The sequence below is a fragment of the Rhopalosiphum maidis genome, chromosome 1, assembly GCF_003676215.2.
Source record: "Rhopalosiphum maidis isolate BTI-1 chromosome 1, ASM367621v3, whole genome shotgun sequence".
Lineage (NCBI taxonomy): Eukaryota > Metazoa > Arthropoda > Insecta > Hemiptera > Aphididae > Rhopalosiphum > Rhopalosiphum maidis.
This window is the reverse complement of record NC_040877.1, coordinates 84,404,145-84,421,599: the sequence shown is the minus strand read 5'-3', so window position 1 is coordinate 84,421,599 and position 17,455 is coordinate 84,404,145. Positions and strand designations below refer to the sequence as shown.

The 17,455-nt window shown below is 24.2% G+C and overlaps 1 protein-coding gene across 1 annotated transcript; it reads right to left on the bottom strand.

Moving 5' to 3' along the window:
• Positions 1-3,503: 3,503 nt before the first annotated feature.
• On the bottom strand, positions 3,504-12,402 carry LOC113557388 (protein Fer3-like). The gene is made up of 3 exons (XM_026962875.2): positions 12,336-12,402; positions 11,640-11,806; positions 3,504-4,375 (listed from the first exon to the last, which is right to left on the bottom strand). Exons 1-3 carry the CDS (start codon positions 12,399-12,401, stop codon positions 4,000-4,002), a joined length of 609 nt encoding a protein of 202 aa, XP_026818676.1. The 5' UTR covers position 12,402; the 3' UTR covers positions 3,504-3,999.
• Between the last annotated feature and the right edge of the window lie 5,053 nt (positions 12,403-17,455).

Sequence of the window (17,455 nt, the reverse complement as noted above, 5' to 3'; positions counted from 1 at the left end):
CCTATTTAATTCTACTATTTACCTAATTTTACTTAATAGGTTAACAGCTGACTAAAAAATTATAATATTTTAGAAATAAAGATTGTTTGAAAATCGTAGTTAATTAAAAAGAAAAAATGGGGAAGTAGGTATCGTTGTGCTGTATAGATAGAGGTACAGAGTAGGTCACTATAATGGTTGTATCAAATTTGAATGCGTTGACAGGTATCATTGTATACGAAAAACGATTCTGAACGGAGATGATTTGTCACTTTGTCAATCTAAGATAATTTAATCATCATTATTAGTAGATAATATTATATTATTAGTTGTTACACCTATAATTAAATTGTAATATATTTTTTTTGATACAAGTAATTTATTTTTATCAACTACTGGTGAAAGTTTCAAGTTTCTACGACTTGTACTTTTTGAATAAGAACAAATATTTCAAATCGTTTTAGGATATCTCGTTATTTTACGTAATTTCGTAAAAAATAAATTTCATACCCTCATAAAATATTTTCTATATTGACGCTTGAATTTTTTTACAGTTATCTGAAGAAAAAATTATGGAGAACCTTGTATTGGGGTTTTTAACCTTAAGCATAAATCACAAAAATGTTATGAATTTTCAACTTCAAAATTCCTTGCAAATTTTCACGATTTTGAAATATTTTGTGAACATTTGAACTTTAAATGCGTATTAACAAAAATTGTGACTAACGATTTTTGATTTTATAACTTATAACCTTCTATTAAATTTTAAAGATATTTTGGAATGCCAAATTTTATTATTGGAATTTAAAAAAAAAACTTAGAAAAATCGAAAATTTAAATTGTCTATGAATAGCTTAAAAATTTAATCGTAAATAAATAACGCTATAATATAAACATTTGGTGAAAATTTCAAGTATTTACAATGATTCGTTTTTGAATTAAAAATATCGATTTTGTCAAAAACTGATTATGCGTAAAAACTCCCATTTTTCTGTTACTTTTTTAGGGTTTTTACTTTTGACCCCCCAAAGTACCAACTAGATTCGTTTTCCTTTTCAGAGAGGGGCTGAAGTCAAAAATCAACGCACTATTACTATTGTCTATTTACTACTCCAAAACGTGATGTCAGACACAAAAATAAAAATAAAAACACACATAATTATAATTGTAAAATCAATACATTCATCACTCAGTTTAGAATCTAAAACTAATTTGGTATTAATTACAAATGTCAAATTTGAAATTAGGCATATAGATAATTATATATATCCAGGAAAATATGCCGAACCCCAATTACTTTGTTTCTTACCTAATTACTTGATCCAGTTAGGTACATACTACCTTTAACACATGATTCCTTTTCTTTTACTTGTAAATTGTTATTAATTATCTTAAATCATAACAGTATAGTATTATGTAATTATATTGATTTACATCATATTAGAATTCGATTTTAAACCTCCATGTTACATGTAAAGTGGCCAATTGGTAATTTCTCCTTCAGCCTTCTCTTTTCAACTATCAAATGTTATAATGAATTTGGAATAAATTTCATGACTGATAAATTAACTAATAGTTTTTATTTCATCTGACATCTAGGTCGGGTAGTTATTGATGCAACCAAACTACCAAACTTTTATAAAAAATTCATTTTAGATTTTTTTTTTCTTTCGGTTGTATGCAGATTTTTTTTATACTTTAGCATCCCAATTTTATTTTTTTTTCCAATTTTTTTTTTTTATCACTGTTAATATTTTTAGCTAAACGTATTTGTTTTTAAATATTTTATGCTACTTCTAGATTATAGCGAGAGTATCTTCTAGAATTACATTTAAAATTATAAACATTGTGAAATTTTGTACATGTGCGCAGTGTTAAAATCGCAACGATGTAATATAAACAACAACAATTTATTAATAATAACAGTGTTCAACTTAATATATTGGTTGTAGAAAACGTATAAAAAAATATACATAATCTAACCTTACTAGCTGTTTATACAGTTATAAATTGTTACAACCCGGATTGAAATTATTCTTGATTGAGAAATTAATTGAAATAATTGATTGTATTTTTTCCTCATTATAATTAGTAATCTACCCAATGTAAATGTAATTACCATAAACAAAATATATTTACTGTATTAAAGATTAATTTTTAAAACATTCCTTTGACCCTTTTAAAATTATGTATATTTTAAAATCGAAATTCTAGGTATTTTCTTTTCTTATTAAAATAATAACATAGAACTCATAGGAGTGGACAATAAACTAACTTTCTAAATTAAATCAAAACATAACCGATTTGAATACTTTAAATGTCAAATATTTAAGTAGGTACTTTTACTTATATAACTGAATAACTCGTATAAATAATACCTAGTGGCTAATATAAGTATAGTGAAATAATATAGTATCTATACCTATATAATAAAATACAATAATATTTATCGTCCATCGACAAACTTTAATTGTTATGTTGAGATTTGAGATCGATTTTCCAATTTTATGACACCATGAGTAAAATTTATAATCTAATTTCAAACTTATTAGTATCAATGTATCATGTAAAAATAACTGTAGGTATCCATCGGCGTAACTAGGGGGGGGGGGTCTAGGGGGGGGCTTAGCCCCCTATAAGGTTTTACTTTTTAGCCTCAATTAGCCTCCAAGTTATTTTTAACTTCTGTTTTCTAGGACTCAAGCCCCTGTAACTATTAAATCCTAGTTATACCCATATAGGTATCTCGAAACAGGACAAAAATACAATTAATGGACCATAGCCCAATTGGCCCATAATATTGAAAACCGGGTAATAAACTAATAAGTCCATCTATTGCAAAGTCTAGGTTTCTAATATATAAGTACTTTGTTTTGAAGGTCATTGATTAATAGGACTTTGAACATCTTTTTTATCAAAATTAGAATTTACTATGTTTATAAAAAAAAATAGTGCCTACTCGACATTCGCTGATCATATTTTAATTTTTTATAGAATACCATAGCCGTACTAACGACTGATGAATAAACTTTAATTAAATTGCCAAGATTTTTAACAGAATAATTTTATCATTATAAATCAAAAATGTCTAATGTCTTATTATTCATTTTTGAAAAACAACAAATACATTTAAATCTATAAATCATAATGATTTTGCGTATAATATATTTTCAGTTTTCCATAGTTTTTAATTTTATATAAAGCTTTTCTTGATTATTTTGAAAAATATTGGCAGTTTTCCACTCTTCCTCTTCTATCCTCAAAGTTGAAGATCAAAGATAGAATAATTTTTACAATACTCCTAATGTTTTGACAGACAATAAAAAAGCATGCATCATTAAAAAACTAATACACATTCGTCGATTTGTTAAGAATCTTAAATTATCAGAATAAATTTAAACGGTTTTATTTTGACATGTACGTTAACCTTTATAATTATAATAACAAAAATAATACAAATCATATTTTACAATAATTTATAAATGTATATAAAATGGGTCCGTGTAATCGCGAATATTTTAAATATTTATTATACTAATATGGTAATGTATAATTATATAATGTAAACCTATTATATACACGAGGGGATAGGGGTGACTTTTTTAAATCCAGATTTCTATATAAAAACTATTACCTATATAGTTATACATTTATAATAATAATGTTTTATGCTTATTTTTTTCTGAGTATCAAAAAAACGTGCATATTATAATATTGATATTTTTGAGACTTATTTTGTCGTTCCCGCAATCTCGTACAACTAACCGTCGATGATTCGGGAAGCAATAACGTTAAATAACTTAAAATAATGTAATATACGTCGGCAATAGGTTCAGATCGACTTCGCGCTCGCTGCAGACATTGATACGAACAATCGCAGATTCCTTACGGGCTGTACACGGCGGTCGACTTGTACAATATGTATAAATTATATTATTAGATAGATATGTATGTATTGCACAGAATATAGAGCTCGCGGATATTGCGTGCCGCGGAGGAGAGCACCTACCCATCCGCAGTTTAGACGGGCGGAATCAGCGAGTACGGCGCGTAGGGTATGTCGTGGTGTTGGGGCGGCAGAGCGTACGCCGCGGACGCGGGTGACTGTACCGCATCGCCGCCTGCGCCGGGCGACGGGGTCGACTGCAGCAGCTCGGTCATGAACCCGATGTACGTGATGGCCAGCCTGAGCGTTTCGATCCGGGACAGCCGCTTTTCGTACGCGAACGTGGGCACTTTGCGCCGGAGCTTGTCGAACGCCTCGTTCAGGTTGTACATGCGCCTGCGCTCGCGTATGTTGGCCGCGCGCCGCTGCGCCAGCGTAGCCACCCGCCGACGGATTTTCTTCGACGACGCCATTGATGACGACTTTTGCGAACTTCCTCCGCCGCCGCCTCTGAAACAACAAACATATTATAATAAAACAATAACGACTCGTCCGAATCGATTTTCGACAAAAATACAATATGGCCGAAGCCACGCATATACCTATGCAACATTTCATTCAATAAAACTTTATATTATACAATATAGGTAATAGGTACATGAATATATGATTATATTATGTTATTCTCTAAAGAAAATATTTATATTTAGCTGTATTCCGAATCCCTATACTATAGTAATCATCATAATATAAAAAAAAATATGACCCTGATGGACTCCTCTTTCGGTTACAAATTAAAATTTTTATGAAAAATAATGAAGAGAAAAATATCAATGATTGAGACCATTCAAAATACTCATTAAAATAACCAAACATAAATAGGTACTTATATATATATATTTTATATAATTTTTTATTTTTGATGATTATAATTTAATAAATATAGTTTATATACATGCAAGTATAAAGTATAGTTTTGTAATTTTTAAATTTTAATAAAAATCTAAAATTAGTTTTATAAAAATGAATGTTATAGGAAAATATAAGTAAATAAAAATAACGACTGCACAATAATAGAATACAGTATCTACATTTTTATGTTGTTTTCAACGCATCACCTATTCTTAAAATATGGATTTTGATGGGAAATTATTTTTTTTTGTTTTCAAAAACTAAAATTAACGTCTACTGATCACTTGATATTTTTATATTATTATATTAATAACAATAATTAAAATATAATAATATTACTAATTAGTACATTATTAACTATGAAAAAAAATTACACGGATTACCTATTTATTAATATTTTATTTAAATTTCTACTTTTAATAATTTTTAAATATCTTTAATAATATTTTCTTTTGAAATATTTGTTGAATTATCAACAGTTAAGATAAATAAATAAACTATTTCAAAAACAGTTAAAAAAATTCTATGAATTACTTTTGAAGTTTTGATATTTTATCAACTATAAGAAGAAAATGATGAAAAATTAACTCACTAAACTATATTGAATGTCAATTTGATGAATGTATCTTAAATTTGAATTAAATATATCATCATTGTATATGAAAAATGATTCTGAGCGAAGACTCAGTCTGTCACCTAGTCAGCCTTTATATATGTATTATGTATTCATTTCATTGATATTTTTATTAAAGTAGGTACCTAGTTTATTTTACTATTGGTATATTTTGACATGTTGAATAAATTCTTGAAAAAACATTGTATTTATTGATTTATTATTATTAATTATTATAATGATATATATTATATATTTACCTATACCATATATTATATTATCGGGTAATTAACTTTTTTGTAAACTGTAAATATTACTTTACTTATAACAGTGAACAAGTTTATGGTATAAATAGATAATATTTTAAAATTAATCTAGATATTTTTTAAATAAAGCTAAATTCATAATATACATAAAAATTAAAAATTTTAAGTTCACGTAAGACCACGAATAATGATTTTAAATTTCATAAAAATAATGAACATATACTAAGTATGGTATTCATCGTTCAAATATGTTATTTTGTTCAAATTTGAACTTAAAACATCTATAAAAAAATAAATAAAAATTATATAAGCGGTTATTTTGTATGGGTCGTTGTTAAAACTGCATAACGCGGACACTTTGTATGGTAGGATTAAGAGGTACATTACAGAACACAGACACTTTGTACGGTCAAATAAAAATGTAAGTTAAAGAATGCAGACACTGTACAATTATATACATAAAGTTTATATTAATGTCTATATATAGTTCAGTTATATGCCTATAAGTAGTAAGTATATATAACGTAAGAATTAAATATAAAATATAAAGTAAATTACAAACGTTATAAAATATACTATATTAACTACAAGTTTAAACAATTAGTTTTTCATTAGATTTTAAAAACCCTAACAAAAATATTCACAAAATGACAATAATTTGCTGTTGTATTTACTGTTTTGTGTACCTATATTATTTGTAGAATATAATATGTACTTAATATATTATATTGTTGAAAAAAAATAATATTTTTAACAATAAGAAGTATACTATAGTTATTTAAACATACACAATTAATAAATAACAATACAATATTTGTATAGTAGGTATTGTATACTGCAGTATGTATATATAATAGTAGAAAGTGTCTGCGTTTCGTACTTTTAATGCTCGACCGTACAAAGTGACTAAAACCAAAAATGTAATGGTGTGTATATTTAAACAAATATAAGTAATTTATAATATTATATAGACTTGTTTTTTTGTTCCAGTATGAGATAGACAGAGATAATATTGGATTAAATTTTTAAACTAATTATAACCATTGAAAATAATATTATATATTTTTAACTACAAAATAATTTTCAAATTTTTGCGATTTTAACGAAGTTTTCTTAAACATTTTAACTTTAAACGCATTTAATAATTGTTTGTGAATTTCTATTAATGTATATTAATACTTTTTCAAAAATTTTGATACAAAATGTAATTATTTATTTCATAAAAAAAAAACTAAAAATTGTATCTGCCTACAAATTGATTCATAACAGTCTTTATATGTTTTGAAATTTATAACATGTGTATAAAATACTAATATATTATACATTTAATGATCATTTATATGGTCATTTATTTTTTATTTATAATAATATTATAAAGAAATAAATTTGTCAACAACTGATTTAACGTAAGTACATAGAAATTTCTGTTATTTCTTAATTATATTTTTGTTTTTCCCGATTTTTAAGAAATTATTCCTGGAATTTTTTACATTTGACTCTTTAAAACTGTAAGATTGAGTATAAAACTATTGCGCATATACCTTTTTAGCAACACGATTGAGCATAAAATATTTTATAGGATGTCGATGCCATATTCACGTTGCCAACATTTTGTAATTTATTACATATTCTTATCATTTAATATTCAAGCTTTCAACCAATATTTAAATCGTAATAATACAGAATATTTATTAATATATTTAAGCCAACTTGGAAACAAATACTAAGGTATATCAATTTAATTTATTATTATTATTATCAAACAGATTTAAATACTATTATAATGTGACTAGGTATATTACATATTGACTATATGAAATCAAATAATTTTTTTGATATGTTATATTTTGAGTTATTATAATTATTTTAATAAATATTTTTGTATAATACAGTTCAAAACTGAAAATGGCAACGTTGCAGAGATTTTTATGCTCAATCGTGTAGGTTTTCTTTTGTATTTTAATTTCCTTTGATACGCCGACAATTTTGCTCAATAGTATACTATCACAAGAAATATGTTTTATGCTCAATCGTGTTTCAGGCGTTCGTCGAGTTTACCTCGTTATTAAGTAAATCACTTTTATTTATTGTATGTGTGAATCATTACATACGAAAAAAGATTCTAAGCGAAGATGGATGATTTGTCAGCCTATATTACTAAATATAATTTATGATATATATATATATATTACTATTATATTAATTTATTTTCCTATTATATTATTATAATATAGTAATACGGTAAATTGGTTTAATTTTTGCCGAATCTTGCATTTATTATATCATAAATCATTAATATTTAATTGTTATAATAATATAATATTTATACAATGTATTATTGTTATTTGAGTTAATATTGCCTTACACTGTAAAACAGAGTGAATTCAGTGAATGGTATAATTATGTTTTATGTAAGTTTAGATATAATTGCTTCAAATTGTTTTTGAATTATAACAAAATAATCAATATAGTTATGTTTATTTAAATATTTAATACTATCCGAATTTGAATTTCAAATTTCTAAAAAAAAAAATCAGAATCTAGAAGTAGGTAACCGCTTTATTGTTCACTGTTAAGTTGAAACCAATTGTTCGCCACGTCGGCATTAAATGAGCTACTGTAATTTGTGTGTAAAATTTAAATTCAATAATTAATTATTGCATATACAAATAACAATTTTGTGCGTAGACTGTATAGACAGTCAATATTACTAAATTTATTTTATCATTTACTTATATTGTTATTATAATTATTTATTTTACTATTAGTAATACCTAAAAATAGGCATGGGAGCTTAAAATTAATGTAAATGTTTTTTATAAATATACTTGCGTGTTGTAAAGTATAATAATATAAATATAAAATATTTGAAATCATTATTTTTTATTTAAATATAGATTTTTATAGAACTTGATAAAATACTAATAAGCGAAGAATCTAGCAATCAATGTTCAAATTTTAGCAATGAAAATTGAACATTTTATATATTTTTAACTACGAGTACAAAATAATTGAAGAATTTTGTCAATTATAAATGTAATTAGTATTAATCCTAAAATTTTGATTTATTCTTTCATTATTCTTCAGACGAAAATTAACTTAGTTAGATACTTTTTAATAAAATTAACTAAAATTAACGTGTTAATCTTAAAAAAAACTAACTTTTTAAGTTAAAAGTTAATTAAAAAAAAAATTAACGAGTTAATTAACTTAATTAAAATTAACTTAACGTTTTAACTTAATTTTAACTTTTAATTCGTTAGTGCCCAGCCTATTGAGTATTAGTATAGATAGATACTGTATCAATGAGTGTAGCATATAGGTTTATAATAAAATAAACGAAAAATAGTGCGAATGCAGGTATACTTACCTACAAAAAAAAATAGTACAAATACTTTTGTAGAAACTTACCTGATATGTACACTAGGTACTAGTGACTACTTTATAGAAATCGTATGGCCATTTAATATAAATATTTTAATTTATTAAATTCTACCAATGTGTTATATACTTACAAATTATAAATTTGTATTATAATTATATAGAAGAGATTTAGAAATATCAAATAATTACAGATATAAGAAATAATATAATAAAATAATACATAATAAATTATAGAAGTATAGGTATATAAAATTATCACTATAGAGCACATGGTTCTTCTTATCTTACTTATGTAATTTAATATAGTCATATCTTATATTGATACATACTTGTGTTTCTATCGTTTTATTTGTTTGATTTTTAATAAGCAGTTAATTTCAAATACCTATTGAATATGATTCATAGTCAAAATATAAAAAAAACAAATTATAGTTATAATTGCTAATTAAAATAATCAAATAAAAATGTTTGATCCGGAACTCTAAACAATGAAATGGTATCAATGGAACAATAGGTTTATCTTTAAACATGTATACATACAAAAGTCAAATATCCACATATAGTCCATACCCAATTTACTTACATACTTTTATTTAATGTATCATTTGTTTAAGATTATAAATATCAATAAAATATTTAATACCTATGTAGGTACGTATTTTTATAAGACACATACTTATATGTTATAACTTTGGTGTCTTAGGTAAAGTTTTGATGCCACTCTTATTAAACCTCATTAAAACTGTCCCATTGAAATAATTCTTTAGTTTAAGAGGACGCAACACCCGCATGTGTTGTCTCCGTTCTGCAAGTGCGAAACATAGTAAATTTACGCTCAGCAGATCACGTTTAGCTTCGTTAGTTTAAAAATTAGATTGAATTAATCTATTATGAAACTTGATGGTAAGAATATTATTTGTGTTTGTATCTTATTTTTTACGATTATTCAATTTTATTATTTTTAAGTGGTTTCTGAGTATTTTTAATTTAGGCTATATTATATACGTATAAATTGCTAAAAAATTAAACTATCGTAAAAAACTAACATACAAACAATTATATGATAAAAACCTAAAATAACTAAGTAAGGTCAGTAGGAATGAAGTAGTATAGTGACATTTGGTACCAGATATACATACACACACATACCTATATAATTATATTGTTTATATTATTATGCTCAATAATTTATGATTTCGATTTTTGAGCGTCTGTGTGTCACATATTATAATATAATATATAAATATAAAATAATTTTTTACTTTAAGTTATTGTGACTATTAGGTACTACAATATTTTAAGTACCTATGTTAAAAAAATAAAACTGATAAAACATGGATAAAAAATAATCTTGTATTTTAACTTCCAATTTTTATATGATAAAAAATGATCATGTCAAATAATTGATGAATAGCGATGAACGATCATTTTTTTTAGGTTATGGACACTGGACAGTAAACAGTAATGCTGCAGCTACTAAATGCTTAAAAAATTGCCACCCGCAGAGTTGTACTATGGTACCCTCGACCCCTTACCTTCACCCTTCTAAATATATCTTTGTTTACCTAATAATTTTTATGAATTTACAAAATAACCAATACATCATATTTGAAAAGGGATTTCGGGACGTGATTCGCGTGCAGCTACATACACAACATTGTTGTATAGGTACGTCTTTCACGCTGTGTACTACTTGAGTCTCAATACCTGAACGGGAAAAAAAATTGTGTACTAATCGAATCCGAGGATTATTTTGAGTAAAATATAAAACCAGCTATAATATACGTATATCGTATATGGAGACAACTACGTGATATCGTTCATATAATTTTTATTAGTGTCTAATGAGGACCACTATAACAATTGTGAATCTTTTAATTAATTAATTTATAATTTAATGTTATGTTTTATTCAACCTATGCCTATCCAAACATTTATCAATTTATAAACGTTTTGTGGTACATTGTACTATGTGAAACATATAATATCAAAATTAGAACTTAGAAGTACTCATATTATTAATATAAGAAATTGTATTAAAAATAAATCGAAGAACAAATTGTTGTAATCAAAGAAAATAATATGATTTGATTATATACAATGTAATGTTTATATCAATATATCATATACATTTTTACCAATATAAAAAAATATAATTTTATCATAACCTGTATTCATTTATTAGTTATACACAAGTAGCATTTAAATTATTTAAATTATATTATAGCCACGTATTATTATATTATAAAATATTTAAAAAAATTAAAAAAAAAACATTTTTTAACCACACCTGTAGCATTTTTTTTGTTAAAGACAGTTATAAGATGATCTTTTTTAAAAGTATGATGGGGCTCAGTATTAAAACATGGACTCAATTAGTATATATCTTAAAACAACTCAGGATTCAATTCGTCCTAAAAGATTTTATTGGAATTCAATAAATTCACCTAGTTTTATTTTTAAATCTAAATCATTATATCAATCATACTTAAAAAGAAATACTATATATTGCCATAAAATTAACACAAAAAATAGGTAGGTACTGTAGTGTACTCGTACATACAGTACTATATATTATAGATTAATAATGATATATTACCTGGGTATTGCATTTTGAGTTATACTTTGTTGCTGAGCATGGTTATGCGGGTTTGGCCACATTTGAGATACTGTAGAAGAGTGTTGGTGAATATGGTGGTGGTGTAAATGATGATGGTGATGATAAAGGTGAGCATCCGGCCAACATTCATCGTAACTTTGACTATCCTGTTAATGTGTAATATTTATTATAATATACTATATACAAATATAATATATAGTATATTATTGTAATAATAAATTATAATGTTATAAATATTTTTATTAATTTAGCTAGACCAGGTATTACATTACCTACGAAATTTATAAGCAGGTTTTATCATTATTACTATATTATTACGCACTATTAAGACATTGAGCAAAATAGGACTCTATCCTAATAAATATGAAAAATCTCGCAAATAAGCATAAGTATAGGGGGCACATAATTTATAAAAAGTTTTAAAAACTTATTGAGATTAAAAATAAATAATAATAAATTGTTTATATAATATGAAAAGAGCTGAATTCGACGTCCTTGCTTTAAATTAAGACATATAAGTCAGCGTATATGATATCTAATAACTAATGACGATACCTGTTAAAATTATATTCAAAAAAATTTAACCTGGAAAAGTTATGAAAATATATTTTTCGCATTAACAGCTGCAATAATATATTAATTTTTCTAAATATTTGTTAAGAATTGTCTACTTACTGTATTCGTCAAACTTGAATCCCAAGTGGGTGTATGACCCGTAGTCGCGAATCCGTTGCTCATCATTGTGCAGTGCTTTTGAATATGAGAGAAAGTATATCGAGTTTAACGGGGGCGTATTTCCCCTTTTGTAAAAGCTTTATATTGGTCCATCAGATCAGCCAATGGTGATGCAAGCAGATGTTGGTCCGTTTCAACCCTCTTGGCTCTTACTATATTGAAATATTATTTTGTATAATTCTGTATAAAATCATAAAAAATTCCAACTAAATGCATTACTTGAGTTTTTGATAATAATAATAATAATAAAAATACGTACAATATTACGTTTTTGGTGCATTTTATACTTTAATACATATAATATATTTATTAACCTATACTGCATATAATATAAATAAGTACAATATTTCAAAAAAAATATAAGTATAAAAAAAGATTTTTGTTATGACAAAAAATTCTTTAAACAAATTTTAACAAATCCTTTGTTATTAATTGCAGTTCAGATATTAACTTTATAAATTGATAATTTAAGATTAAAAATACATCTATTTTTTATGTATTAAAAATGGTTAAAAATAGCTTAAATTTAGTCTAAGTATTTTGAAAATTTCATAGACCATAAAAAATGATAACTTAAGTAACCATGATATATTTCAAGTTTCTATGACTAATAATTTTTGAAGTAGATACAACAAAACTGAAATTGTCATTTTACATAGGAATAATCATTTTCGTTAAAATTACAAATAGAGGTTTTACCTTGCATTTTGCTGACACCAGTACAAAGTCCCCCATAGATCTGATGACTAAAAAAACTTATGTTTAATGAATTTTAAAAAATTATACTTATATTAATATTCCATAATATAATATTATATTATCATATACGTATGATAAATTTCTAATTAATTTTTTAAACCCAATAAGTATTAAAATTATGTATATCATGAATTATTAACTATAAAATAGCTTACACGTTTTCATGAATTTGATGGATTTACTTAACAAAGAAAAATTTTTGCACTCTATAATATAGTTCACGTTGTCTTTAATAAAATAAACGAAAAGCATATGCAATTAAAATATCAAATTTAAACTTTAAAGACTGAAATAAAGATTAAAGAATAATAACTATGTTGTATCTACAATATAGACAAAAAAACACTTTTATTAGAAAAACTGAATTTATAAATGAATTACCTACTTAATTTTTGTTAACACCAAATGACATGTTTTAATGAAAACAAAATTGTATTACTATTATACATACTATTGCGGGTAATGGGTAATTTATGAACATACCCAGAATAGATCTATAATTCTGTAAGTATACTATCAAATATTGAAATTGCTCTTCGAATATCTGTCTCTATACTATTTAATAATTAATTAGTATCAAATGTTCGTTTTCTTGTTTCAAGAAAAAAAAAATTTAAAGGTCAACTAAATTGCAAGCAAAAAAAAAATAATAATAATAATAAAATTAGACATACCTAATAAACATAGAATGTGACATAACATCATTTCATCATTACCTATTAGATTATTAAGATATCATCAATGAATTCAGAATTTACAAGAATCAAATCGGGAAAAAACACATTCAAAAATTATTTAACTATGAAGAGTTCTATAAGTGTTATAACAAATATATAATTACCAACGTATATTATGTATACATATTTATCATGTTATTATTAGATATATTAAAATCCGAAAATTTTAGATTCTAAGTGATGAATGGTACTGATTTTACAAAGTTATGTTTTGTGTGTGTATGTGTGTGTGTGTGTGTACGCGATAAGCAGTCGAAAAAAGCTTCGATTTTCAACTTTAGGAATGGTTTTGGATAGAAAATTGGATCTAGTTTATATTAGAGATCAAAATCAAAAACTTTTTTTTATGATAATCGGAATAAATAAACAAAAAATATATGAAAAACGGACATATTATTTATGCAAATTCAATATTGTTATTAAAATAATTGTCTTGTAATGAGGTTACCTTAAAACTTTTTCTGTATTATTCATAAACAAATAATTAAATTGAACAAAAATTTAAAAATATGTATATTAATTTTAATAAATTATACCTACCTATATGAACTTAATCAAACATTTTTTATGGTAAGGTAGTAATAACTCAAAAGTTAATAACATTAAAATAATATGGTACAAATATATACATACATATTTTATTTTAGCAAAATAAAAAAGATACATCATGAAATATACTTATTCAGAATCGTTTGCCGTATACAAAGATATATCATTGAATTCAAATTTAACACATCCATCATAATAGTAAACCACTCGATATCTAATGTACAGCAAACCGGTATCCACTTGTCTAACTTATTTTTAAAATTTTATTTATAAAAAAAAAAAGAAAAAAGTAGGTACATAAAATATAAATGTATAATATTCAGGAATTTTTTTTTTTTTGTACGAAAGTGATTTTTTTTCATTATTTTAGGAACGGACAATTGTTTAATCTACCTATTGATTTATATTGTTTAGCTTCTAGATTACTATCAGCTATATAAATTGATAGTCTGTTTTTAAACTTCTAGAATCTAGCTGTTGGTCTATAAATAAGAATATTACCTATTATAAGTTGTATTAAAAAATTATTTATTATAGAAATTATTTATGTTTTTTGTCTAATAATAAAGATTGAAGGGGTAATATTTAAAAAATGAGAAAATGTTTGCAGATCCTAGACAAGACGGTTAGTATCGACTATCGAGTAACCTATAATGAAATACGTATATTTAGTAATAAGAATTTTTTTAAATAAAAATAATATTTTTATACTTCTATTTTTTTTAAGTTTTTTTTTATTGACAACATACATTTCTAATCTTATATTCCAAAGTAGAATCATTTTATATTATTTATCTATTTAAATATTTGATTAATACTCAATTTCACTAAAAAAAATTTCTACTTAAGAATATGAAGATATTTTTCATTCAAAAAGTATTAAAATATAAAAATATAACACAATCATAAAAATTTAAAAAATATATAATGTATTTAAAAAAATATTAAGACTCAAACTTGGATATAATAATGCTTTACTATTAAATATACCTTGTGCGAGTGAAAAAAATTATAATAATTTATTATTAATAAATATTTTAATTTGCAGGCTGGTAGCTGAATTTTTAAACTTTTTATACTGTTTTTATAAAAAAAAAATGCTGAAAAACACAATGTTTTATTATAGATATAAATGTTAAATATTTCTAGCTAACATAAATAATGAAACTTATCGATATATTTTGCGAAAAAAGTAATTTTGTTTACTACGACAGCAGTAGACATTATAATGACTTATGATGTATGAGTTATATAATATACAAATCCTTCTTTTAATTCTGTATATATATAAAATAATATATTAAGCGCTAGCAAATTATTTAATTTGTTACGGCATCAGTCGTGTGTCGAAACGCATGTCAAATTTAATAAATATTTTGCTAAATGAGGGTATTCGCGCTAAGCCTCCCTACATATTTTGATTTGTTCAATAACACTGTAGCCCTCCGTTTAACCGCGTGTTATGATATACGATTAGCATTACACCCCTAGTTGACTCCAGTAGCATCTGCCGTATCCTTTTCATATATTGTTTCTATCAAGTGTATTACAGTGTTCCTTCATATGTTTTTTACGGAATTATAAATATTATTTTATACATAAAAATAACTAGAATCAGAATTCTAATTCTCTATGAGTTTTGAAAATTTTTAGAATATATTAATGATTAATGTCATAATGTGTAGTCATTTATAACTTATAAACGCATGCCATCACAAGTATCATTTTGTTCATATATTTTATGTTAATAGTACTTAAAATATTTCATTAACCAACTTTCGTAAGTCCCAGTAAACATTTTGAATTTAACTAAAATTGAATTAAAAATATTTATATACTTATGAAATATTAATATATTTTGTATTTGTATATATAAATAATGTTAACCATTCACTTGTTTGTTACCATAGCTAAATGATTTCATATATAACTATCACAATATCACGCTTGAAGTTATTAATTCCCCTCTTGCCAATATACACGGTCTATTGTTATTTGTTATATTGTGTTGCCTTTATTAATTTTATTAAAATAATGCAATGCACCGTGATCTCAATACTTATTATAATATTTAGTTGAGCGTATAACGATTGTTATACGCCCATACAAAAATAATAAATATTTATGACGTCGACGACTACTGTTTATGCCTCGACGATATTTTTATAGTATCTTTATATTTTATTTTATATTATTTTTACTAAGCATTTCATTATTAAACAACAAATATTAAAAGCTCAAAGTATCTATCTGGGTATATTACAAGTATATTGTATTATTTATATATATAAACGATATACATATTGTTTTTTAACATTTAATATGTATCTAATTATTTTTATCGTAAACAACTTATTAGAATATTGATAAATATACAATTCCAATATCTAAATGGTTATTAATGCTTTTTGTTAAAAAAAATATACATTTTTATTCATAAATATTATTTAAACTATATAGGTTATAAGACATGAGTCAATAAAATGAATGGAATTGTTTTATGCTTTAACTAAATTGATTTGTCGAAAAGAAAAATAATAATTCAATTATACAATTTATATTCATATATATAATTATAGAATACTAATAACTGTATTTTATAATAAATAATAATTATTTGATTTGTTTAGTTGTTATTTGACGGGTACATCGTACATATTAAACATTTTCATTTGTAAGTATAAATCAAAAATAACTATTAATCACTCATAAAGTAAGTTATATTAATTACTAATTAATGAATGGCACCTACCTACCTACCTACATATCTACATATATATTATAATATATTAGAAGTAAATCACTGAAATGTCTTCAAAGGTTTTCTTTATAGTTTTCTATACTTAGTAATTATCTTACATTTTTACACTCAAAACTAATTAAAACTTGAATAACCTTTCAAAAAATTCCTCTAATTTTTTTTCTAATTATTATTTGTTAGACATACTGCGTCTAACTTTTTGAGTATTATTTCCACAAAAAAGTATCTTTAATAGAAAAAACCATTTTAAAATA

What these genes read in the sequence shown, in the direction of transcription:
- LOC113557388 (XM_026962875.2), bottom strand. Translation starts at nt 12,401, where the DNA reads ATGATGAGCAACGGATTCGCGACTACGGGTCATACACCCACTTGGGAT. An exon ending in ATTCAAGTTTGACGAATACA is followed by an intron (nt 11,807 to 12,335) that starts GTAAGTAGACAA and finishes ACACATTAACAG; the next exon opens with GATAGTCAAAGTTACGATGA. An exon ending in ACTCAAAATGCAATACCCAG is followed by an intron (nt 4,376 to 11,639) that starts GTAATATATCAT and finishes TTGTTGTTTCAG; the next exon opens with AGGCGGCGGCGGAGGAAGTT.